At 37.5% G+C, this 26,892-nt stretch overlaps 1 protein-coding gene across 3 annotated transcripts in view; it reads right to left on the bottom strand.

The window, feature by feature from the left end:
- The window catches only part of grb14 (growth factor receptor-bound protein 14), a 73,649-nt gene that overhangs the window by 37,769 nt on the left and 8,988 nt on the right, over positions 1-26,892 (bottom strand). For all 3 annotated transcript variants that reach the window (XM_020928960.2, XM_055149885.1, XM_055149893.1), the window contains exon 3: positions 20,843-20,969. In XM_020928960.2, the coding sequence (XP_020784619.1) occupies positions 20,843-20,969 (127 nt within the window). The remainder of the gene's footprint in view (positions 1-20,842; positions 20,970-26,892) is intronic.

Raw genomic sequence — 26,892 nt, 5'->3', positions numbered from 1 at the left:
AAACTCTATACAGAAGGTGCTGTGCTCTGGAATTAAACCCAGAACCCTGCTGCTGTGAGGCAAGAGTGCAAAATATAGCTGCAATGAAACCTTTTCCTAATGTTTCTCTAGTCAGGTTATAAAATGTTTGATTACAATGCAGTATAATAATAATAATAATTTAAAAAAATCCTACGAAGTTGTTTGAAATTGGAAGTGGAAGATTCATGACTTTTTGTGTTTGTTTGTGTATCAGTGAAACTAACAATGTATTTCATTTCATGACATCACATTATAAAACAATGGCCCTCACAACAGGCTTTTTACAAAAACTAACACAGCAATAAATCTGTCAAATGATCATTATTAGACCTCAGGGTACGCACTAGTTGCTTGCTTTATAACAATAGAGCTGCAACCATGACAACAATGTGTATATTTAAGATGAGGGAGCGGCGCAATTTAAACAAACCCTCTTTAAATTCAGTCGTGTTTGCGGAGAAGTTACTAACAGTTAATGACATGCTTTACTTGAAATGTGCATGCTATTGTGAATTCAACCGAGCCCTATGATCGACTCTCAGCTGACCTGACTGTCTGCTAGTCATTTTTATAAATAAACTCTCCCCTCTTCTTCCTGTCAGTTCAGTCATGTGCTGTAATCCACCTCCTCAGCCTCGCAATCTTCACTTCACCCCCACACACACCACAAAGAGGAGATATTACTTCCACACAGAGTCTAACCTTCAACTTTGTCCATTAAAAACCTTTTCTGACTTAATAATTTCTGTAAAAAGTATCGTAATTATCCAATTTCTTTACAAATGTTCAATTCAAATTTGGTTAAAGAGCCCATATTACACTATTCCTGATCTATGTTATGTTGTTTCCTCATCATAAACATACCAGGAGTTGTGTTTTGTTTCATTCACCTTCTTATAACATGGTTTAAAGCTCACAAAAGTCAGTTTTGTGGAACATATGACCTTTAATGCTCCCTTGCAACCGCTTGTCTAATATATGACCACAGTAGGTTACAAAGATGTGCTTTTATCAGAGGATAAAGAGAAGCATTCATCTTTCTGTACATTCAGTCTCCGAGCAGCGGGTAAACAGAAGACAGACAGTTCCTAAAGGTAGATTTTTGGAAAACATCTCAGACACTTGTCTGGATAAATATTGATGATGTAGGTACATTACGTTGTGTTCCATAAGAGAGCAAAACAAACAGGGGCAGACACTGAAGGCTCGAAGGGATACACCCAAATAAGTCTTTAGACAACACAAGTACTAAAAGAATAAAAAAAATTAAAATTAAAATGTTCTCCGCATTTAAGCCACCAGTTAGTGTCGCAGTCAGAGGCAGAGGGAAGACTCACTGTGATGTTCAGGGACCCATTACCAAATGTTGAGGTAGTCTTGGTTCGGACTTCCTTGGATGAACATGAAAAGTCGAAAGTTCTTGTTGTGAACATAGACTGTATAGGACTAAATGAGTGTGATGTCACCTATAGTGTTCAGTGCTACACTCAAATGAAGCTCATGGTTACAGAGGTTACAGGAGACAATTTGGAGGCAGGTCCCATATTAAAAACCCCAGGATCATGTAGAGCGAGGTTCACAGTGACCTTCTTGAGCTAAACTTCAAGAATATGGTTATTTGGGCAGTATCAGTAATGTAAACCTGCACGAAAATGTCTCTGGTGATTAAAGTGGCTGTACTCGATACTTGCCCATGTATCAGAGTAAAATTTGTGAAGCCCCAGCATAGATTTACTGTCAAAGCAGCAGTTTTAGGTTGAAATGAGACATCTGTGTGCTTCTGATTATAAACTGTCTTATCTTCCACAAACCAGGAAGTGTGCTACTGTGTGTGACGTAATGGCAGAACTGTGCTCTGTCTTTTGAAAGCTGTGAAAAGTGCTTATAAACTCTTTGTGGTGAATAATTAGGACGCTAGAAATGTGTCAGGAGAATGAGGAATAAATTGGGCTGCTGCAAATTGTTTAAAAATCAAGTATAAACTGTAAAAATCAGCTACAGTAGTGAGCTTTTGAATAGCATACAGTGATTAGTAACGCTTTGACAAAATCTTACTATAAGATTTGGACATTGTCTCATTCCCAATTGAAACTTTGCAGCGACGTCATGCTGGGGGTGTTCTACATGTATCTCTAATGGTGGCACACAGTAGCAAACACTGTCAAAAAAGTTTTAAGATTGTCAGAAAAGTCAAGAAAAACACAAAATGGATTTAAATAACACATTTTCAGGAATCTGCGTTCATGATTCTGTTTAGGTGTTTAGGATTTTTCAACAAAATGTGAGAATTAGTAACTAAAAAACTGTATAAGTTCCAAATCCTACCATCCACACCTACAAGAACAGACCCCAAACAATAAGGACACATTATATGATCTATAGTCAGGGCAGTCGACAAGGGTGGAAAAAGGGGTCTGTTGTCCCGGGCCCCAAGGATTAAAGGGCTCAGATTTTATATTAGTGGGGGGCCCATGTGTTGCTTCTTGCCCCGGGCCCCAAATTTCTGTTGACGGGCCTATCTATAGTGGTAAGTCAGGAGGGTCGAGGCAGCGCTGAGAGGGATGAGGAACACGAAGCTCATGTGCTGTGGATAAAAGACAAGACGCTCCGTGGGGGAGATTCTGTATGGAGGTCTAAATATATCCTGAGCCTTGTTGAACATAAAGTCTCCCATTAGACCGTCTTATCTCAAGGACGGGACGGGATGAGCTTTTTCCCAATTAGACTACTCTGATTTTGCCTTGAACTGAACCAGCCAGCTGCATCTTTTACACTGGAGAAAGGTACACAAACCTCCAAGTTAGCAGTAATATCTACTCTAGGCTTGTTAAAAGTATTGAAAATCAGATACTGGTCGAAACTAAAGCTAGTATCAAAGCTAGATCCTCATTTGAGCAAATATCGTACTAAAAAGTTACATTAACAGGACAAATGAACCTTTCCTCAATAAGTTTTAGAATGATCTTAAGCTGTACCATCACAACAAGTATAAAACCAAGTATCGCTACTAAAAAGTCACATTCAGAGGACAGAAATTAACCTTTCTTAGGCCAAGTCCACACGACAACCCTCCTGTTTTTTTTGTTTTGTTTTTTTTTTTTGTGTGGACTGAAAAAAAATTTGCGTCCACACACGCGTCGGATCAATAAATATTCACGTCCAGATGACAACGACGCACTGAGTGAAAACGATGTAATACATATGCCACACCTGTATGTGGCGCTGTTAACAATGATAATAATATTTAATAATGCGTATCCCATCACAGTTATATAGCAGTTTTGTTGTGCAAAAGTTAAACATAAATTTTTGTTTAGCCATAAGATTTGGATGACAATTATTAGAATAACTTGGTCTCAAAATCCAACAGTTTAATTACTCGTGCGTAATCTTTGTTATTGATCAGTGTGCGTAATCTGCGTGGTGTGTGTTGTTAACATTAACGTGTGTCTCGGTGAATGGGCCCTTAAATAGCTTTAAAATTACCTTGAGCTGTACTAGAATGAATATAAGACCACATGGACTAGTGTAATTTGCCCTCAAACACACATTTTTTATAATCAACTATTGCTAACAACTTACAAACATGAACATGTGTGCCTTTTTTAACCCACTACTCACTTCGATACGCACACGAGACTTGCACCTACGAGCTCCGTATGACGCACTGAAGACCACTAAAACACGTAGCGCTGTCAACCAAATATGAAAACGATAGCATCTGATTGGTTACAATGTCTGTCAATCAAACACCCAGTAGAAATAGATTACTGTATTTTCCGCACTATAGGCTGCACTCTTAAGCCTTCAAAACAATCCAGAACGCCCTATACACAAATCCACTCGGGTGTCCCAGCATGACTTCAGTAAACTACAAAGTCGCAGCGCACACAGAAACGCACGGAGCAGACAGCGACCGCGCAGCGAAAAACACCCGCAGACACACTCATCACTCCACGCCGACGAGGAACGGAACGGAGGAACGAACTGAAAAAGCGAGCGCAATGTGCCACTTCTAGACACAACTGAACAACTGAGTCACTGCGAACACGCCGACAATCCAGCGGTCCCAGACAGCACCCTCCCTACACGCCGCAACTGAACAAAACCCAGAGTCACCGTGAACGCGCCAAACAAAGTCCAACTGACCCATCCAACTGTTGTGTTTCATTTAAAATTCGGTGCGATTTATATGTGAAAAAAGTTCGAAAATAGACCATTTAATGACAGTGCGCCTTATAATCCAGAGTGCCCTATAGTGCAGAAAATACGGTATGTCCTTAGGTACAACTAGTACATGCCCATGGACCACTATGGAACCTGCCTGGACCATTGAGGGATTACACAGATATAAGACAAAGTGTGACAATGTAAGGCTGACAATCACAGTCTATTGTCTAAAGAAAATCAACATTGTGATATCAGAATCGGTATCAAGTCTATTCCTTAGTATCGAAATCGAGTTAGAAATTTTAGCTTAGTGACGTCGCTGCGATACTACAAATTGCCAAGGATACAATACATCTGGAAGGAATAAAGCCGAGCTGGGATGATGAAATAGTACGGTAGACAAATGTTATCAAACAGCAGCGATAAGCTTACGCGAACGCCAAGAACTACTCTGAAAAGCGAAAAGGAGCCGGGGGTTTTCTAGTAGCCAGTAAAGACATGGGTATAGACTCGTGCTTATGTAACTAAACGTGGCAAGTAGGTGCTATATTTGTCAGACAGCTTGACACTACATTGTGTATTTGACCCGCTGGGATCGTTTACATTTCGCTTTGACAAGTACTGTGACTGTCAGCGTGACAAACAAGGCAGCCAAGCACCGCCAAGATAAACACGGGGCTGCAACTACTGTCAATTAGGATTTAGCTTATAGAGCACACTATACGTTCTTCTATCTCCTACAGACTACAAAATACGCCTGTCACGATAATTACAATATTGATTTATAATTCAGTATATGAAAGCTGGAACCATATATATTGGGGCTCAATATTAAAAGTGTGTACATTTTCTTTGTAAAACTGGGGTATTTTGGTTGTAATACAATAAGATTTGAGGTGTAGAGGGTTGAATAAGTCGCAGCTATGGCCTATTACTGGTTTGTTCTGCTATTTATTTGTTGCAGCTCATACATTTTAATGATTCTGTCTATTTAAAAATGGTTTACTGGGATTATACGGCTTTATTATTGTCTCAGTGGCACAAAGTTGTTTCAGTATTATTGTCTCTGTAGCAATAAATTGTGCTTCAGAATTGGTAATCGTGACAGGCCTACGAGAAACCGCATTTTTTCTATTGATAGTGAGATTATTATGATTAAAATACAATAGAATACAATAGATAGGTTGGTTTAAAGGTGCATTGTGTAACTTTTCTGGTGGAAGATCCATCAATAGCTTTTCTCCATGTAGATTTTAATGCTTTGTCTGGAATGTTTCACACTGTGGAGACCAAATCAGACCAAGTTACAGGTCAGATCTGTGGAGATTCACCCTCGCTCACAGTCAGAATGCTTGTTTTTCTAGGTATTTTTGAGCTATAAAACCACTTTTCATTGAATAATGTAAGGTAGAGCTGTTTAACTTGTGGAAGTTTCCAGACAGAGCAATGACACATCCCTTGAAACAAAAGTAGCTGACGGACCCCCAACCAAAAAGTTACACAGTGCACCTTTAAGTACAATTACATGCACAGACCTCCACCAAGGCGTTACTTCCATCTCGAAATGATACAAAATTCTGTGACTGTTGCGACTTTGTCTCAAATCAGGTCAAATTCTGACTTCAAAACTGTAATAACTGTGCCACTTGTAATACTTAGACAGACACATTGTTCGCTGCTTTTATGCACATACATACATGCAGACTTTTGGACATATCTCGTGATGTTACAAAATAGAAAGTGACACCCAAATAATGGCCCATTTATTATTACAAATTATTTACAGTAACGCATGTTGTTAAAAGAACTAGACTGATATTAAGAACATAACTGGTGTGACATTTACACATGTATAGATACGCGAAGACAAAGAAAGTTCCATTTTAAACTAGATTCCTACCCGTTTCTGCAGACACAGTGGAGTGATGGCTGGCAGGGTAACTCTTCTCGCATGGAAATTCATGCTTCAACTTTTGGGTATGCAACAAAAAATTACATAATAACCAAAGACAGATTGTCAAGGTCAGATCTCGCAGGTGAAATCGAATATCTCAACTAGTAACTAACTTGAACACTTGAAGACTTCTATTAATAGCCATAAGAAAGTTGCTGTAGCTGAGCCTTCGCAAGCTAAGTGTGAGAAACTCCCTCCCCACTGCCCTAACTCCTCCTGTGTCCTTGAAAATGTAAAAGCTTTTTCCACTTTTCTCGCCGTTCAGATATGCAGCTCTGACAAACCCGAGCCCGAGGATGTTCTCAGGGTGAGTCCATATGCATGTATGCAAAACACGTTACACGCTGTTATCATAGTGCAGCATGAGCGACTGGCCCGGGGTTTTCCAGCTCACACAAGGGCCAGCTGACAGTGCACTGGCCTGATTTAGATGCACTTGTGAAATGCATTTATCCATACAGACTGGGGTTGTCAAAAGTCAAATCAGATACTAAAACTACTATAGAAAGCAGATACTTGTTTAAGGAAGTATTGATACTAAAAAAGTGTCATTCATAGGAGAGAAATGTATAGCTTTAGAATGAACTTGAGTTGTATCAGAACAAGTATAAGAGCACACAGACTAGTATACGCCCATGGACCACTATGGAACCTACATTACATAAATATAAGACCACATTGTAATACAAAAGAAAGTACTATTATTTAATACTGAAAATCACATTCCATTGTCTAAAGAAAATGCAGAGAATGTTTTGTTTTGTTTTTTTATCATTGTGGTATAAAACTCTATTCAGGAAAGGTTAATTTTTGTTCTATGACTGTGGCTTTTTTAGCATCGATACTTGCTCAGGTGAGTATCTACTTTCAACACAAATTCCTGTACCGATTTTCAATACTTTTGACAAACTAAGATTTTAATAAACTCTAAGTCAAGTTAAATGCTCTTAACACAATGTATTGTATAGTAAAAGCAGGCTAAATAAGAAAAAAATGGAGCCTAAAGCTAAACTATAACCTAATCATTTTGCATAGCATTTTCTGAATCATGGGAAACCAACACACACTATCCGAAACACTTGATTCTCTGTCATGCATTATCAGAAGTGACAAAAAATTACACTAAGATTAGAGAACTACAGTAAAAGGAAACAACTATGGACTGGGATGGGATGGACTGATCTGATACTGGCATCAGATATTAGCACCGATACTGAAAAATTTGGAGGAACGCATATCAGGTTCCAAATATCGATTCAGCCGATATTCTGGTCTGTCATGTAAATTGATGTAATAAGACAATTTCCAAGTGGTCCAGAAAGTTTTATTTATACAAGTTGTTCTGTCATTACTTGGGAGATAAATAACAGCTACATAACACATTAGGGCTGTGCGAAAATATTGAAATATCGATATATCGTATAAGTTAATGTGATGATACAGTATAGATATCGTGGGCTGCTGTATTGACATATTGCCAAGAGTATTTTTTGGTATATTTTACTAAATTATTTTGTTACAGCTACAGTTTTGTTGCTTGTTTAGTGGAAGGAAATTCATCTATGCAAAACATTTGACATTTTCACTGTTTTGATGATTAAAATGTTTGTGTTTCATATGAACTTTGCACAAAAGTGGTTTAACAAAGACTTTTAGTATCGCAGACATGATTTAGCCTTTATTTTTTATTGAACAGTATCGAACTGATTTGAAATATATCATATCGAATCGAAAGTCCACTGTATTGAGATATGTATCGTATCATGGCCTATGTATCGAAGTATGTATCGTATCGGCAACTTCTTAATGATACCCAGCCCTATAACACATTTGGATCAGTTTTGTCTTATTTTATTTCAGTTTAAAGGAAATAAATGCTACAGTATCAGAATCGGTATCGGAACTGAAAAAGCCAGATCGGTGCATTCATAGAAACAACTACATCACACGATTCCAGACGGTTGCCCTTTAACTCATTTAGCGCGCGCCCAGCTTAAGGTCCGCAGTAGCAGAGGAGGACAAATATTCAATAAATAAACAACGGTCAGTGAACTCCTTGACAACAACTACTGCTGGTAATGACTATAATGATTTATTCGATTACACAATGTTTTGCAGCGTGTAATGTGTTATTCATTGACTCCACGCTCGACGGCGGTCAGCTGTTTCCGTAGTCACAGCAAACTTGGTTTAAATGCCAGCCCGACAACCTCCACTCCCATTATCACTTGTTAATAACACATCCCAAAGTGGGTCAAGTGTCTTGCCCAAGGACACAATAATAGTAAGCACTGGTTGGACTAAGGAGCAGACAAGCACCTAAGCCACACAATGTATAACCGTATAATATTAAAAGGTCCTATATTACACAAAACTGATTTTGATGAGAAAATAATCAAACAACAGTGTGGTGTGGGTCCTTTAACACACAGATAATATTGCAGTCTTGTTACTTTCTACTCTAGATACTACAAAATAACTACTAACTTTACAGAATATCAGGCTGAATACTCATCTTTTAGCACCTCCCTTTTTCTGGTTGCTACCACAAACCACGCCAGATAGCCTTCTTGCCATTAAACCTTGCCCAAAGACACAACAATAACATTTATCAGAATCACATTTCCTTTTGCCAGGAGTAGGCGGTTATCGAAAAAAATATATATATCATGCAAATTTTGAGTCTGTTTATGTAGATTATGATTTTGTTTTTGTCATGATTCAAGTTAGTACAGCTGTCACTCACTTGGGGCATTACTGCGGCGGATCAGTAGGAGGTAAGTGTGGGTGGGGAATAAAAAAAAAAAAAGAGTAGGAAAAAGTGCATTTCCAGCTCCCAGAGATGATACTGTCGTTGTGTCCTTGGGCAAGACACTTCACCTACCCCCCTGCGTACTCTGGTGTATGAGTGCATGTGTGAAGGGGTGAGTGATTGACGTAAAGTGCTTTCAGTGCCTTGAAGGTGGAAATATATGAAAATGTGACCAACGATAAACAGAAGAATTGACAAAAAGAACTGACAAACTAAAAGGAGAATCACATTTCAGGATATGTTAATACAGATTAAAACTACAGGATTATGTTTTTTATGTAGACAGGATTTTTCCTGTAAAAAATTACTTCAAAAATATCCATCATTACGATTTCCAAATCACGTCCACGGAAAATGCGATTAGTCTTGCAACTCTACATTAATGTGAGGAAAGATGTTTTCTAGGGATGTAACAATAACTGAAATATCGTGATACCGTATCGTCAAAATTGTCACAAAAATATCGAGCGCTGTCGCAACATATCAAAACACAAGTTCCTTTACTCATTTCAGTGCAGACAACATGAAGAAATTAATTTTTTACTTGAATTCTTGGGATTATGATGGAAATAATCCACACCAAAATCTTGTCGAGGTATTTTAAAAGCAAAAAAGTGTCCCGTCTACAATTATATCAGTCTCTTCAAAATATCGCAATAAATATCGTACCGTGAAATGCATATTGTGATAATATCGTACCAGGGGAGATTTGGATTTCGTTACATCCCTAGTGTTTTCTGTCACTAAAAACAATAAACCAAAGAAGTGACAAAGAGGATTAAAATATGAACTAATACAAGAATCAAATTTGAGAATATGTTCATACAAATCTAAACTACAGGCTTAGAAATGTTTTATGCAGGACGAGAAACGATATCTCCTATTTGTGTTGTGATTTTAATATCGTTCTTATTCTGTAAAGCACTTTGAATTACTTTATGTATGAATTGTGCTATAAACATGTCTTGCCATACTTCAAAAATATCTGTCTTTGTGATTTCCTAATTGCACCCAATGAAATTGCGATTAATCTTGCAGCTACTTTGAAGTGAGGAGAGGTCTCTTCTGTCACTAGACCTATCCCTATGAGAACACACAGCTCCCTCCCACAGCCTCTCTCTCTTTATCTGAAACACAGCTCGGTGATTTGTGAGACAGAGACAACCAGACGCTAGCACTTATCGGCGCGCAGCTAAAATCAAGTGGAATTAATGGAGCCACCGTGATAACGCAGTCTCCAGTGCTCCCATAACAAAGACACGAGAGCAGACGCACTGTCCTTGACCGGTCTTTGTCCAATCGAGACCCCCTTTTACAGGCGTGCCAAAAGTAGCAAGCCCAAGTAACTACCAGGGAATTTAACTGAGCGTGGATGTTTTTACGAGATATACGCAAGGGTAATTATGTTATAGTCTTATCTGTGCAGTCAATGGAGCGTTACTGTGTGTACGGTGTATTTTTGTTAAATTAAAGGTCTTGTATTACACAAAATGGACTCTTGTGAGCTTTAAGCAGTGTTATTACCGCATCAAGTTGCGTTTTGCTTCATTCACACGTTTCAGTAAACCTTTATTATTAGTCTGTCTACATGGGGGTCATCAATCTTTTTCCTCCGGTGAGCTACCTTTACAAAATGCCAGAGAGGTATTCATTTTAGCAGTTGCAAGAAATTAAGTAAATATAACAACCATGGCCTTAGACAGGAACAGTTAGAGGCTAGGGGTGTAACGATATCCAACTCTTACGATACAATATTGTCACGGTATGAACCTCACGGTACGATATTTATTGCGATATCGTGGGAAAGCTCATGATATGGTGTTGGGGGTACAGTATTTATTGCGGTATTTTGTGGAGGCTGACAAAACTGTTCCTCTTAAAATGCGTTGACTTAATCCAAAGAACTAAGACTTAAAAGTGCTTAGAACTGTTATTTCTTCTTGTAGTCTACACTGAAATGGAGCAAAGGATCATGGTCCATGTAGTTCCCTCTGTCTTTTTTTTTAAGCTAATGCTGCACTATAACTTTTAATTTAAGGAAAGAGACTTGTAATTCGATATATTGTGATGGTCCACGATATTATTTTGAGAGCTTTGACAATATGATATCACGATATTTCGGTTATTGTTACATCCCTATAAAAGGCCTACAAAACATTATCCATTTGTTAGTGCAGAAAGTAAAGTTAGGCATGAAAACGATACATTTACAACTTTAAAAGGCATTCTATTCATCAAAATTTTGTTATTCAGCACAAAACTTATTCAGAAATTCTTTGGCGAGCTACTTGGAAGGAGGTGGAGAGCTACTGCTGGCTCCCGAGCTATAGGTCATGAAGTGGTAGTTTTCAAGTTAACAGCTACTTCAATAACATCTGCAGCCTTTTATCATCTAAAAAACATAGCAAAAATCAAAGATTTACTGTCTAAAGCAAACTTGGAGAGACTTATCCATGGGTTTGTCTCCAGTAGGTTAGACTACTGTAATGGTCTGCTCACTGGTCTCTCCAAACGAGCTGTGAGATGCTGCAGAACATCCAGAACACTGCAGCTCGGGTCTAGACTCGAACTAGGAAGTACGAGCACATAAGTCCTGTGCTCAGGTCTCTGCACTGACCCCTGTGGCTCAGAGAATAGACTTTAAAGCGGCTCTGCTTGTGTACAAGTCTCTCCATGGCCGAGCACCAAAGTCCATCTGTGACATGTTAGTGTCATATGAACCATCTCACACTCTGAGGACCTCAGGGACCGGCCTCCTGCTGGTGCCCAGAGTCAGGACTAAACACGGGGAGTCAGAGTTTCAGATTCATGCAGTGAAAACCTGGAACAGTCTTCCTGAACATGTGAGACAGACTCTACTTTGACGCTGTTTAAATCCAGGCTCAAAACGGTTCTGTTTCACTGTGCATATGACTGAAAGGTTTTTCGTTCCGCACTCTTCTCTCTAATTTATGTCTCTTTTTTTATTTTAATCTTTATGATTATTTATGTTTTGATTTGTTTTTATTGTGATCTGAATGTATTTCTTATTCTGTAAAGCACTTTGAATTACTTTGTATACGAATTGTGCTATACAAATAAACTTGCCTTGCCTACTTTTTTACAATTAATTCAGTAGCAATTGGGAAATTCAGGGTTGAAATCATCCAAATGACTCTAGTGAAGTTGTACAGAACTTAAAAACTTACTGGAGTACTTCCTGTATTACTACATGGCAGCGTAATTTCTTATGATAGAAGAACTCATCCTAAAGAAGCAAGATTTGTGTTAAACATGAGTGAATGAAACAAAACAAAGGTATGTGTTTGATGAGAAAACAACATTATAACATAAGAAAATAGTGTATTATGGGCCCTTTAATTCACAACTTTTTCACTAATCACAAGTCTCTGAGCACTCAGAAATGCTGTTTGCATTTTGCCTGTTCAGTTGCATCACAGATAAAACGCTGGACTTCTTCTAAGCTGTTTTTTAAGCCCAGAAAACATCACCTGACAAGTGCTATGTTCAAATTAACATAGCATTCACATGGCCTCAGGACTTCATTTGTTTACTTTGCCATTGTTAATTTCCGTTGCTGACAGCAGAGGGAGCTCCAACGCCTAAATGCCTCATTAGAAACAGAGGTGAAGTATATTTTCCAAATGCATATTATTATTTTAAGTTAGACAATCTGTGTGTATTTCCTAAGATGACCTAAAGTATGTTTATTGAATTAAAGCCAAAAAAAAAAAAGAGTACGGCTTTAATGTGTTTTTTTTTTAAAGGCGTATGACATTAAACACATTTTTCCTGCATTTATTCATTACGGGTGTTTCTATTGCTCAAAAATACATTAACTCTCCACAGATCAGACCTCTAATGCAGCCTATAGTCGTCTCCCTAGAGATAGATTCTAGACAAAGCAATAACATCTCCATGAAGACAAGCAGGTGATGGACCCTCCACCAGAAAAGTTACGCAATGCACCTTAATAAAAGATGATAAAAATGACTGTCAGCTCCTGTTTGAACATTACACTGGGTCTGAAATGATAAAGAATATTTGATACTCATTTCATACTACATGCTTGCTACAGTTGATGTGCGAAAGGTTCTGTACAGTGGCCTTGGATGATGAATGCTGGTCTCTTTAAGATACAAACTGCAGGTGCTCAAGAATATTCCCAGACATTAATGTATCAGCTAAAAAGATAACATTTATAGACACTGAGACTCCTCAGACTTTCCAGAAACCTCGGCTTGATGCTTGTCACCCTGATGCTGTAAAGTCTGCTGTAACGCCATTTAAGGTACTGTTTTTTCATTTTTGCAAAGATATAACAGAAATCAACAGACTTTAACACTAAACAGCAAATTACCTTGAAACAGCAGCTACTTTAATGCTAGTTCCTATCGTTTCCAACTATAATACAGTATGATTTTCTTCATTCACGTTTGTTTTGTTGCGATATTCCCAGACTGTTACGTAATAGATTAAAATCCGGATGTGTTCTGCCTCCATAAACCATCTCTCGACTTATTGACGCCCGAGCTGCTAAGTTTCTACATGGCTTTTATTGCTGTCTGCAGAGGGAGCTCAAACACTTCAGAACTAAAGTGGGTTTTCCAAACATTATTGTAAGTTCTGAAACATAAAACACAATGCTGAGGTTAAAATAATGCATGATAAGTCCACTTTAATGCAATACTAACAATATTGATAGCTTAAAACAACTTGGTCAGTCTAAACATTTCTGCAAGCTGTGATTTAAAACCAGTCATGGCTTTGTGTGTGTAACATTTAGTCCAGTGGGCAAGAATAACAGGGAGGGCACGATGCAGTCATCCTTTATAAATTATTCACGTCTGTCAATGGTGACCACATGGAGACTAGAACTCTGCACCGTGGACTCTGGAGGCTCACATACACAGATGTAATAGCATCAGTTATGAGTCATTTGACTGGAATAAATATGGCCTCAATGTGATTTTAGTTCTGGTAATGTGCGCTGCTCACCATGGAGACTGGACACACCCTACTCTATGTCCTTCATCAATAAAAATAAAGCAATATTAGTTTAAAAAGAATGGGTATGTTTATTGTACGTGCAGTAAAAGATGTCACTCTAAAGATTTATATATACACACCATCTCCAAATGTTAGTCAGCATTCCCATTAGTTAAAAAGAAAGAAGACGACACAAGTTAAAATCATTTTACACTGTAATAATAAACCCAAGTGAGGAAAGACCACCTGACGTATAAGTATATCTGAAACTGAACCAAGTCTTTTCTATTTCAGGCCAGCCACAAAAACCCTGTATCTCATTTAAATTATCAAAGATTTATAGTTATCCTGATCTACACAAAACTATTTGCACCGTCTTTGCTGACATCTTCAGGCAAAAGCTTGAAAAAAACAACTACTTTCACATTTTAAAAACTTCTATCAAACCTTCAGAATTGACAAAAAGGACATTGTTTTTACCGACTTTCCAGCAATGACAAAATACAAATCACAATTAATGTTATTTTTACGATGCTTTTCTAAGAGCTGAAATATTGTAAATAATGAAATAATATACATAAAACAACTAAAACTATTGTACATTTAATATTATATGATAACACTGTACCATGACATTAGGATATTGTTACCTCAAATAACACACAGAGGGAAAGATCACTGGTCCATAGATGTAATTACTATGTTTAGAAGTATATTTCCTGGTCTCAGTGACTGTTCTGCTGACTTCAGACCTTTCCTCTGACATAGTGAAGCTGTCATGACGCGGTGGTTTTCATGTGGAAATGGACCGTGACACTGCAAACAGCGGGCCAACAGCGCTCTCAGATAAGCTAATTTCTCATGCCTCTTTAGCCTCACTGCAAAACAAAGCCATGTCAACCTACAAGTCTCTCCAGCCACGCCGCGATGCATTCAAGGGACCTGCGGTGAACTGAAAACTCGGCCCGGTTCGCCGCAATGACAGACGACGCAGACATTTTCCTGGACTCCTCATTGTATAATCAAGTCCTGTCAAAGAACGCAAGATTATTATTATCAGATAAGTGGAGATGGTTTAGAAAAGATGACACAATGCGAGCGAGGAGACGAGGAGAAGGCGAAGAGGAGGCGAGGAGAGGAGGCGGGAGGGGTGGGGGTGGGTCGGGCTGCTGGGACGGTGATGTCATTGGTTTGTGGAGTGGCTGAGAGAGAAAGGTCTTGACCCCTGACATGAGCAGTGTGACAGAAAACAGCTGTAGAGTTGGACATTGTGTGTCTTTTGTTTCCCTACATCACACAAAATGGACTCCTGTGAGCTTTAAGCCATGTTATAATGTTGTTATCTCGTCAAAAACATACCCAGAGTTGTGTTTTGTTTCATTTACACATGTTTGAGTGATCCTTTATTATTAGTCTGTCTACATCTCCAAAGTTCAAAATGCTCTGTTCCAACTTGTGACGTTATGAAGTGCTATTTTTTAAGTTAACAGCTCCTTTTACCTTTTGTTCTGTAGACATTTGCAATTCCATGGCTGAAATTATCCAAGCAATTCTATTGAAGGTGTATGGAGTTAAAAAAAAAACAGATAACCACTGTATACGAGAAAACATAATGGCGTCACTTCAGCCATTTTGGTAGGAAAAAAAGCGTCCGTATCAACAAGTCAACATCAACATCGTCAACAGTTATCGGCGAGTTTCAGCTTTTCAAAGTAACGTTTTTGATCCTCAACATTCAGTGACTTAGAGTAAGATGATGAAGTCATGTCAAAACAATTAAATGCAAAACCCACTTCAAAATAAAACAAGTTATCTCATGACAGACATACGCAAATGTTAACACAAACAAAGGGCCCCACTGACTTTTTGCCTACCAGCCACTGCGCACGTGCAGAAAAGCCGGATAAACAAAAACAACATTTCCACGTATTACTACATGTCATCAGAAGTTGGAACAGAGGATTTTCCATTTGAGAGAGGAACTCGGCCTAAATATGCAGGGTTTGTGTGTATCCAGGTATGTTTTTGATGAGGAAACAACATTATAACATAGATCTGAAAATAGTGGCATCAAAGACAGTCTAAGGCAGTCTGTCACTTATTGCTCGCTTGTTCCACAGTATTGCATTAATGTGTTTTATTGCTCAAATATTCCTTGAAAAACATTTATTACTGTGAGTGTACACGCCTTTCCACAGATATGAGCTGTAATTTGGCCTGTTGGCATCATCAGATTCTCAGATGGTTCAACTTTTGTAAACCATTTTACAATTTCCATGCATGTTGTCCTTTTAAAAAATTTAAAAGGCTCATTAAATGAACAGCAAGACAATATAGTTTTAGTAATAAACTTGGCTGTGTATTTTTATATAACGTGCACTAAATATGTAATTACCAACGAAGTACTTTTTGTGTGTTTTCCAAGTACACGAGCAGGCTGCAGTCAAGAAGGGGTTAAAAGCAGAGTGTCAGTTTGCTCCTCTTGTGGAAACCTGAGGATTATTGGTGCACTTATCAAAGAAAGCAGCAAATCCACACAGATCCCCCTCTCCTCTCCTCTCCACCACAGCCCCGGGAGACAGAGAGGACAACAGTCACTGTCATAGACTGAGGTGAAGGACACGAGCTCAAGACTCAAGCATGAAGTCATCAGTTTTCCTCCCACTCAACAAGAAGTGCCAAGATAAACACCTAAAATCCATACTATTTGGATTTAATTCACAAAAATCCACAAAGCCCATAGTTTAAACAAAGGTAGGAACTGAGAGAATCAGCTATTTAGAGATTGAAAGAGCTGATATTTTGCACATATGTAGGGTTAATGCTTTCTCCATAGGGTCTATTATCATATTATAACCATCACAGGGACTTACAAAGGTCCTGTATATTAAAATTTATTTTCGGGGTGTTTGAAGCTTTTGTCGTCTTCCTCTATGTCTGTGAGGAAATCCAGCCTTGCAATATGTCGGACAGTGCAAAGGTGAGGCGTCCAAACCAACCAGAACAAAGACAGCGATGTCAATACGGACTATTTTGTTTGTGAAAAACTTGTGGAAGGTGAGTGCTTTGTGCGTTTGTGGACAGGGATGATGTCTTTGCTTTTCTATCAACCAGTTTTAACCAAGTCGACATGATGTTCTGTGTTTTCTGAATTCAGCGAGAGCCTCAACTCAAGAGTGCCACACATATCACTCCAGGTTTATTGGCGGACACGATCCAAAGAGTTCTCGAAACCCTGGCTTTCTTTTTTCTAATATTTGGCAACAATATATATTTTTATGTGATTATGCTGCATTATTTCGATATAAAAAGAACAAGTTGAGTATATTTTAATCTGTAAAAAGAAAAAAAAAACTTTATTCAATCAAAATATTGTCTCACTTATACATTTAGACACCCTCCTCCTCTCAAACTGAAATTCAGACAGTACCAGATTCTATAAAGTCTACCCAAAGTATAAATGTTTGACAATATGATGGGCAGATTTGCGAGTTGTTTTCGTATGAGTCACTGACACCACAAATACTGAGATGTCAAATCAAGTGCAGTGGAGATCGCCATCTAAAATGATCTGGTTCAGAACTAATGGAGCAGTGTAGGAAAATCTATACACCACTATTCATTTGAAAACCAGACCCTGACATGTAATTGGTAGCTTTGAGATATAATTACAATCATGTGATCTCTTTTTAGGATGTGCATAAGCTCACGAACCACATGCATCGAAAATTAAATGCAGTAGAACTCGTATGGACTGAGCTATGCTGCTAGGATTTCACGTATGCTATGTTAATATAGATTAAAGATCCTACATTACACAAAACTGACTCTTGTGAGCTTTATGTCATGTTAAAATGTCGTTACCTCATCAAAAACAGACCTGGAGTTGTGTTTTGTTTCATTCACACGTGTTTGAGAAATCCTTCATTATTTGTCTGTCTAAATCTTCAAAGCTCAAAATGTTCCATGTAGTTGTAGTTTTCAAGTTAATGGCTACTTTTTACATTTTTCAGTAGAGTTTGGCTATTTCAGAGTTGCAATCATCCAAATGAGTTCAGTGAAGGTGTATGGAGTTTGAAAACACTGTGGAACACTTCCTGTATTACCACATGACATCAAAAGGTGAAGTGTTTTTTGTTTGAGAGTTGAAAATTGATGAAAAAATGAATGAAACAAAATGAAACAGGAAACAGGTATGTTTTTGAAAAGGAAAGAGTTTAACATAGATCAGAAAACAGAGTAATATAGGACCCATAAAGAGAATAACTGAACAGCAATTGTAATGTGTGATCTGTGTTAAAAGCAAACAAATAAGAAAGAATTAAACAAACGTACTTTGCTAAAAACTAACTAAAATATTATCAACAATCATGTAGCTTCTATCAAAACAAAAAAGGAGGCATGCAAGTATGTAGAGTTTCTGTCAGTTCTGTGATGAAACAATGAAATATTTGACAATATTTAGTAGCAATTCTGTACTAAGGGCCTACTCACTGAAGAACAACCATGTTTTTTTTTAGTTATAACACAAGATTTTTCCCGCCAGTCTCTCACTGTTGTCCCCTCATCATAACAAACATACCTGGAGTTGTTATTTTGCTTCATTAATCCATTAATCCAAAGTCATCTTCTCTGAGCAAAGGAAAATTCTCTGTTTGCATTCACCCCAAATTGTTGCATCATAGTTAAAAGTCCAGACTTCTCCTGCGTAGTTTTTAAAGCAGATCTAAGTCAAATCTTTACCATAACCAGACTCATTCTGCAATCAAACTGTATTCACAATTAACTTTTTCATATTTTACTTTCTAAACCAGGGGTGGGCAAACTACGGCCCGGAGGCCGTATGCGGCCCTTTAAACCTTTTAATCTGGCCCGCCGAACTGGAATAAATTACAATAATAAACCTTGTTGATGTTTTATTTGTCATGCATTTCCAGCGTTTTCCAGTAGATGGCGCACTATATATACATTGAGTTGCGGCGTATTATGTTGGCCGCAATGCTTTATGGGAAAGTGTTCTTACAGGAGTTATTCGGACCATGAGTGAAGTAGTTGGTGCTTATGATATAAGACTGCACTGCTTCCATTTTGAGTTGGTCAAAATCAATCAAGGAAACTTATGGTCTCTGAGATGTAATTATTAATGTATACAACATTTTGGAGTCAGGTTTTATCACACTCACAGGTGAATATCTGTGGTTGTTTGGCGTGAATTCTGTTTTTGCGCTGTTACCGGTTATATTCGAAAACGGTGAACTGACGATATACATTCACTTGTGGTGTGCAGTGGAACAGGTCAATAGTTTTATGTGTTCTGAATCTTTCACAGCAGTGATGAAACGTGTAGCCCGCGTCTGAAGTCCTAGATAAATGTGAATAAGAATGTAATGAATCTGAGCTCTTTACACGTCATGTCTTGTCTTCTGTCTGGCCCTTCAGTCAAACTTTAGGACCCTATGTGGCCCGCGAGCCAGAAAGTTTGCCCACCCCTGTTCTAAACCATTGCTGACAGCAGAGGGAGCTCTAACGCTAAACTAAATTACTAATTGGAAGGTGTAGTTTAACTGTTTTCTCCAAATTGTAGATATAATTTTAAGAAATGTTAGAAAATGTTAAACACTCTTTCCAAGGTGACAACATCACACAATGCTTTAAGTTCAGGCTAAAAACAATAGATGTCGGCCAACCAAAAACTTGCCCAGAGACACATAGTGCTGTCTAATCTTCATTGGTGAGTAACAGGGGGGAAGTTTATGCTTGTCCATTATTAAAAGTGTAGAACTTTAGCAATTGTTCTTTCTTCAACTTCAGTGCAGTAGTTTGGCAAAAACTGAGGCAACTTTTATAAACAACAAAACCTGTGTACGGCAAAGGGCCAAATGACAGAGAAAGAGCGTCTCAGGCCGAGCCAAACCAATCACCTTGTGCCCTCTGAAGGATTAACGGTGTCATGACTCAGAAGACAGCTCCCGTAACCAGGCAACCAACTCACATTTTGTTATGCCTTTTGCATTTTATATATGTGGAAATGCAGTCACAGTGACTTCTTGTACTTCACTAAAACATTAGTCCAACTGTAGAATCACAAATAATCCTTTTTAACTTTACATTACCTAACAGTGACATTTAAACTCACACTCGCCCTGTGGCAGGTCTGAGCACCGTGCAGTTCAAATTTGTCATCAGAACAAAGTGCCTTCCGTGTGTGTGGATTATTAGAGCGTGCTGACACCACATTATCAGCTCAGCGCAGCCCGTCTCCAAACCCCAAACCTGCACAACAGGTTTTACCGTCCCTTCTCCGGCGCACAGCCAAACATCATGTAACTATGCATTTCTCTACAATTACACGTCTGACCCGAAGGCCTGTCACCATCATTTCTATACCGACTTAAAGTTCAATATAGATTGGGGGTCAATATCTATCATGGGTACTTTTTTTTTGCAATCCTGGGGAAATTATGGTTATTTTTTGAGTATATGATAAGATTTAAGCCATAAAAAGTGGAAAAACATCTATGACTTATCACAGATGCAAACTAAGTACACCACCATTTTATTGTGATGTTTATTAATTGCAGCTCGTGATTTTTAAAAGGTGTACCTCTCCACAGATCTGACCTGTAACTGTCTGGTTTAGTCTCCATGAAAATAGAAAGGTTTAATACCATCTTGTGAAACGTTCCAGACAAAGCAATAACATTTCCATGGAGAAAAGCATTTCAAATTTAGAATAGCTTCTGCAGTGTAAATCTGCTCTTTTGTTATTGAGTCAGATGGAATATTTTCATTTATCATCAACATTTACTTCCGCAATATATAGACTGTGACAGGCCTAATCATCCAGTAACAAAACTCGGCACAGTTCATTTTTGAGCTATGAGGACGCGTCTTACCTGAGTTGAACTGTTTTTGGTCCATGGTAAAAGGCATTCGGAGACGATGGGGGAGAGGTTGGAGTGAAGGAGCTCCGGAAAAGGGTTAGGGGTGACGGAGAAGGAGTCCTCTTCCTCTTCATTGCTTCTACAAGTGAAAGAGAACAGGGGGTTAGGATATAATGTACTTTGCAAGGTTGTAACGTCATGATCAGATATTGTTAGAGATGCACAGTTATGGAAAAAATTTGGTTTATCTGGTATCAGTTTCATGATTGGTTAAGGTGGTGTCCTGGTCAGGCCTTTAAATAGATGTAACTAGACTATTTAAAAGGCTGATATTGGCCAAGACATTTCATAATGTTTGTGCTTTTATTCATATGACGGGGTTCAGTCGTGATGTGAAGCATAAATAACAGTTGCATAACACTATTGGATCTCTTGTGTAATAAGTTAACTGTGTTTAGGGAAATGGTACCATTTTCTGTCCCTAAACTGGTATCAGTGAATAGCAGATATTGACATATTCTAAAAGTCATAGCAACGATATCGGTATTGGAACTGAAAAAGTTGGATCGATGCATCCCTAGGTATTGTATTGTTGTTTGCAATGCGATTGCCATCTTGCCTGTTATAATTTAAAGGTCATGTTGGTGCATCACTCGTGGTCATACTTGGTCTCATATTTATTCTGTTCTATGGTGTTTGTTAATGTGGTGCTTGTGTTGTGTTGTCCTGTTTTTTGATAAAGCATGTTACCCCCTGTCCCAAGACAAATTTCTCCCATGGGAGACAATAAAGGATTGTTTTATGTTATCAAATTTGTGATTTGTTTTAATAGATAATAAGTCTGTTCAAAGTTGACTTTTTCACATATCTAGGAATATTTATGTTTGATAATATCCTGAAATATGAACTGCTACAATAGAAGAATCCCATGCATGTTTATAGGGGTCCAACTCTGCAGAGTTAGCAGGTTTTCTACAAAATAGGACAGGATATTTTGTTATTTGCAGAGGATTAAGGGTGTAACAGTACATGTATTCATGCCGAACCGTTTCAGTACAGGACGTTCGGTTCAGCGCAGGACAGTGCACAAGTGAATTGCACATGTGCATCTGCACGTAAAGCTCGGCTCTTTAATATTCATGAGGTAACTTGCCCCCCGCCTTGACTACATCCCTTCGAACCAGGTGAATCCTCACAAAACTACAGTTGAACCGAACCGTGACCTCAAAACCGAAGTACGTACCGAGCCGTGTGTTTTACACCCCTAGAAATTATACATAAAGAGGTGCATTTGCCACCGTGTGTTGTCTGCATCCAAATATAATGTGTTTTATCCTCCAAGAATCAGGAAGTGCACCATTAGCATGACAATTGTTAGCAATATTGTAATGGAAAAGTGCTTATAAACTCATCATGGTGAATAATAAGAATGCTCGGAACGCATCAGTGAGGAATGAATCTATGCACACAGTTTGAAATAAACTAGTTCTGTTTTTTACATTTTAAAAACTGTAAAAATCAGGTACAGCACTTTTAAGTAATAACAGTCTGAGCAATTAGCAGATTTCATTCATTAATTTCATTGTGATAAATCTCACAATTTCAGTACTATCACAGTTTAAAATTATATCTGTTGCTCTAACTTTCTAATGCATACAAAACAATCCAGATAAAAATATTTAAACTTGAACTATTTTATTTATTTATTTATTTTATTTTATACCAGATTCCCTTTCAATGCCGACCAACTACATCTACATCATGATAAACGTTGAAAGCAGTACAGATAAAGAATCTTGTTTAATGACACAACGGGAACAATCGTACATGAGCATCAAACCGAGAACCCGTCCTCTTTGTGTTCCCTGCTTTACCCACTGCACCACTCTCGAGTTATCAACGGTTACATCTAAAGCCTGATAACATCTGTGTGTGATGTTACTTCACACTTGTACGCACACAGACAAAGGCTCCCCTGTCTTGTCAAACAGCAGTAAAACCTGTAACAATTTTATGAGCTATAATTAGTTGTTCTTATGTGCAGGAATGACCAGTAAAATATATGAAGAGGGTGATAAAGACGGAACATGGAGCCCTCCTGCTTCAGAGCTCCAGACGGCACGCCCCATTCTGATAGATAAGACTTTAACTGCTACACAAGCACGGGAATATACTAGCTTTAGAAAGTTTATGTTTACCCCCTTAAAAACCTTTAATTTTACTGTAGTGCAGCTGGATAATAAAGGGGATCAAGTTCAGATTTAGACAGAATTTTTCAGCACTTTTTACAGTACATAAAAAAAAAAAAAAGAGCAGAAATTTTGATAGTTTTGCAAAAATATAAAATTTTTAAAAAGGGCTGCACAATATACTGCAACTGACTCAAAATCGCAGAGAACTTCTTATATACATATCCGGTTGTATCTGTAGTTTTGACCTCTACAAAAATGTTCTGAAATAAATGGGATTCTTGCATTGTCTCAGTTCATATTTCAGTCTTTTTTCAAATGCTATTGTTCTTGAAGTTGCTTACAATATGCACTTTTGAACAGAATTCTGCTTTTTATTGCAAATTTTATTGAAATATTTGCAGCCCTATTGTAAACAGTCTACTTCCCATTGTAAAACTTTAAGACACTGCATGCAACTCAGAACATTTAGTTTGAATTTTTAGATTTTAGAGTAATTATTGCAGAATTTTAGGAATAGAAATAGATATTCTTCCCACACCATAACAAAACTGAATAATTTTAAAAGGAGGTCAGGCAAGCAGTTTAGATTACATCTTTACAAATATGTTCTGAAATGCATGGGATTCTTGTTTTGTCTCAGTTCATATTTCAGTCTTTTTTTCAAATGTTAATATTCTTTCAGCTGCTTGTTACATGCACTTTGAACAGAATCCTACTTTTTATACTTTTACAATTACATTTTTTGTGCAGCCCTATTATAAACCAGCTACTACCAAGCATAAGACACTGCTTGCCAATTCCAAAAAAAAAAAATAAATAAAATAATAATTTTAAAAAGGAGGTCAGGTCAAGCACTTTACCAAACCTCTCTACAAACATGTTCTGAAATGCATGGGATTCTTGTTTTGTCTCAGTTCACATTTCAGTTTTTTTTGAAATGTTAATATTCTTTCAGCTGCTTGTTACATGCACTTTGAATAAAATCCTACTTTTTATACTTTTACAATTATATTTTTTGTGCAGCTCTATTATAAACCAGCTACTACAAAGCTTGGACTAAAAAACTTTGACTAAAAAACAATATTCTGTCTGCACCAAAAACAAAACTGAATGATTTTAAAGAAGGTCTGGCAACTTTATAAAGTCAGTGTTAATGGTTAATCGCTGAAAGTAAAATTACACATAAAACCAAACTGTAAAATGCATGAGGGAATATGTTGCGCAAAACGTGGCTGGTACTTTTTACTGCTGGGTAAACACAGCAGTTACTCAGTTACTCAGCCTAACAGGTGCTTGGTCCGATTCCAGCGCTTTAACTGCCCTGGTGAAATAATACATTGCATCGCATTGACAGCTATGCACGGGTCGGGCCAATTGTATTTGCAGGTACAAAGTCTACTGCGCGGCTCAGACACAGACTGCACTGTCTGACTCCCAAATACAATAAGTACATTATTCTTGTGCAGGAGCTGGGCAGGGACGCAAACAGTGAGACATGCACTTTTAGGCCGAGGGAGAGCTGCGTCATTCAGTGATTCAACAATATGCGCGGATAACAAGGGGTAAGGCTCGTTAGTAAGTCTGCACAATATAGGGAAGTCAAAAGTAGGGCTGGGTATCATTAAGAAGTTGCCGATACAATACATAGGCCACAATACAATACATATCTTGATACAGTACACTTTCGGTAAGATACGATATATTTCAAATCGATTCGATACGGTTCAATAAAAAAACTAAAGCTAAATCATGGCTGCGATACTAAAAGTCTTTGTTAAACCACTTCTTGTGCAAAGTTCATCTGAAAAATGCCCATTTTAATCATCAAAACAGTGAAAATGTCAAATGTGTTGCATAAAAAAAGATTCCTTCCTCTGAACAAGCAACAAAACTGCAGTGCTGTGACAATTAGTGAAAATATACCCCAAAATACTCTTGGCGATATATCGATACAGCAGCCCACGATATCGATACTGTATCATCACATTAAACTATACAATATATCAATATATCAATGTTTTTGCACAGCCCTAGTCAAAAGTATTGAAAATCAGATACGAATGAATGCTAATACTAATATCGGAAAAAAGTAACATTCACGGGATAAAAAATAAACTTTCCCGAAGAGCCTTAGAATGAATAATAACCGAAATATCGTATCGTCAAAAGTCTCGTAGACCGTCAGAACATATCAAACTACAAGTATCTTTACTTAAAATTTATTGGTATGGTGCAGCAATAGCTAAAAAAACAAAGGGAACTACATAGACCATGATCCTTTGGTGTTGTCAATAGAGACTTAACATTAATAACACTTTTAAATCTTAATACTTCATATTACAACAGGACCATTATTAACAGTTTTGTGTTTTTTTCAAGAATTAAGTAGCATATTCACAGTTTTGTTAGCCTCCACAGATATCACAATAAATATCGTTCCGTGAGATGCATATCGTGAAAATATCATATCGAGAGATTTGGATATCGTTACATCCCTAATCAGAACAAGTATAAGTGCACATAGAGAAGTATACGCCCATGGACCACTGTGGGCTTACACAAATATAAGGACACATGGTAATATAAAGAAAGTAGTATGATTTATTGATGAAAATTACATTCTGCTGTCTAAATAAAGAAAGTTTTTATCCTCATTGTGGTATCAGAATTAGTATTGAGGGTCTATTCTATTCCTTAGTATAAAAACAAGTTTGAAATTTTAGAAGAAAAGTGTAACAAGAAAAGTGCAACATTCCCTGGGGGGATGAAGCTCCAGAATGAACATATAAAGAGCTTCCCCTGTGTGAAAGATTAGCAGTCTCTTCTCTGACGTTGATTAATATTATAATGTGCACAAAAGATCGAGATCTTATCTTTTTTGGCCATATCACCCAACCCTTATCTGAGCTTTGTTTTGGCACAGTTTGGCCAGGAAGAACTGACTTCGCTGGAACTACAACAAGTTCCTCTCAAATAACATTATAGTCACAAGCAAGCTCACTAGGAATGTAAAGATAACCAAATCTCTCAGTACGATATTATCATGATATGCATCTCACTGTAGGACATTTATTGCAATATTTTATGGAGGCAAAAAAAGTGAGTTTGCTACTTTTCTCTCATCATAATCCAAATAATTAAGATTATTAAGATTAAGATTAAGATTTGGGATTCGATATATTGTGACAGCCCACGATATTATTGTGAGATTTTTGACGATATCACGATATTTCGATTATTGTTACATCCCTACAAGTAACATTATAGTCACAAACTAGCTCACCATTTTTACTGGAATCAAACACCATGACCATGAAACTTTGTATTGATCACACAGACAGTAAAATTTATCAAAAACAGTACATTTCTGTAAAATTGAGAAGTTTGTGCTGTTGTGATGCATTTATTTTCTGAGGATATTGACTACTGCATCAGCCAATACTGTGATTGCGATATTTTTGCGATATATTGTGCAGGTCTAGTGGGTCCATTTACACAGTTAATAATAATCAGACAATTTGAATAGTCAGACAGCCTGCTATTTACAGTAACTGTATTTGCAGACAAAGTACAATAAATTTTAAAATACAAGTAACTCTTTCAATCTTTAACTTTTATTTCATTGCCTTATTATAGTTTGACAACTTTTTATTAACAAATTTCCTTCTCAAAAGCTGCACATGTGTGAACAGAACTGAGAGAAATCAGATTACTCAGATCAGATGCAACCGTTAACGTGATTACAATAATCTAATAACTCCAGAAAGTAGATAATGCCAGTGTCAAAGTTGCAAAGCACAACATTATTATTATTTTTACTATAGCAAAACATTACCTATACGTACTATGGATACAATAACGGGATGTAAC

This window comes from Boleophthalmus pectinirostris, unplaced genomic scaffold, assembly GCF_026225935.1.
Source record: "Boleophthalmus pectinirostris isolate CB_2022bp ecotype Guang Dong unplaced genomic scaffold, ASM2622593v1 HiC_scaffold_1, whole genome shotgun sequence".
Lineage (NCBI taxonomy): Eukaryota > Metazoa > Chordata > Actinopteri > Gobiiformes > Gobiidae > Boleophthalmus > Boleophthalmus pectinirostris.
Note: the sequence above shows the minus strand (reverse complement) of the source record. Positions and strands in the feature narration are given on the sequence as shown.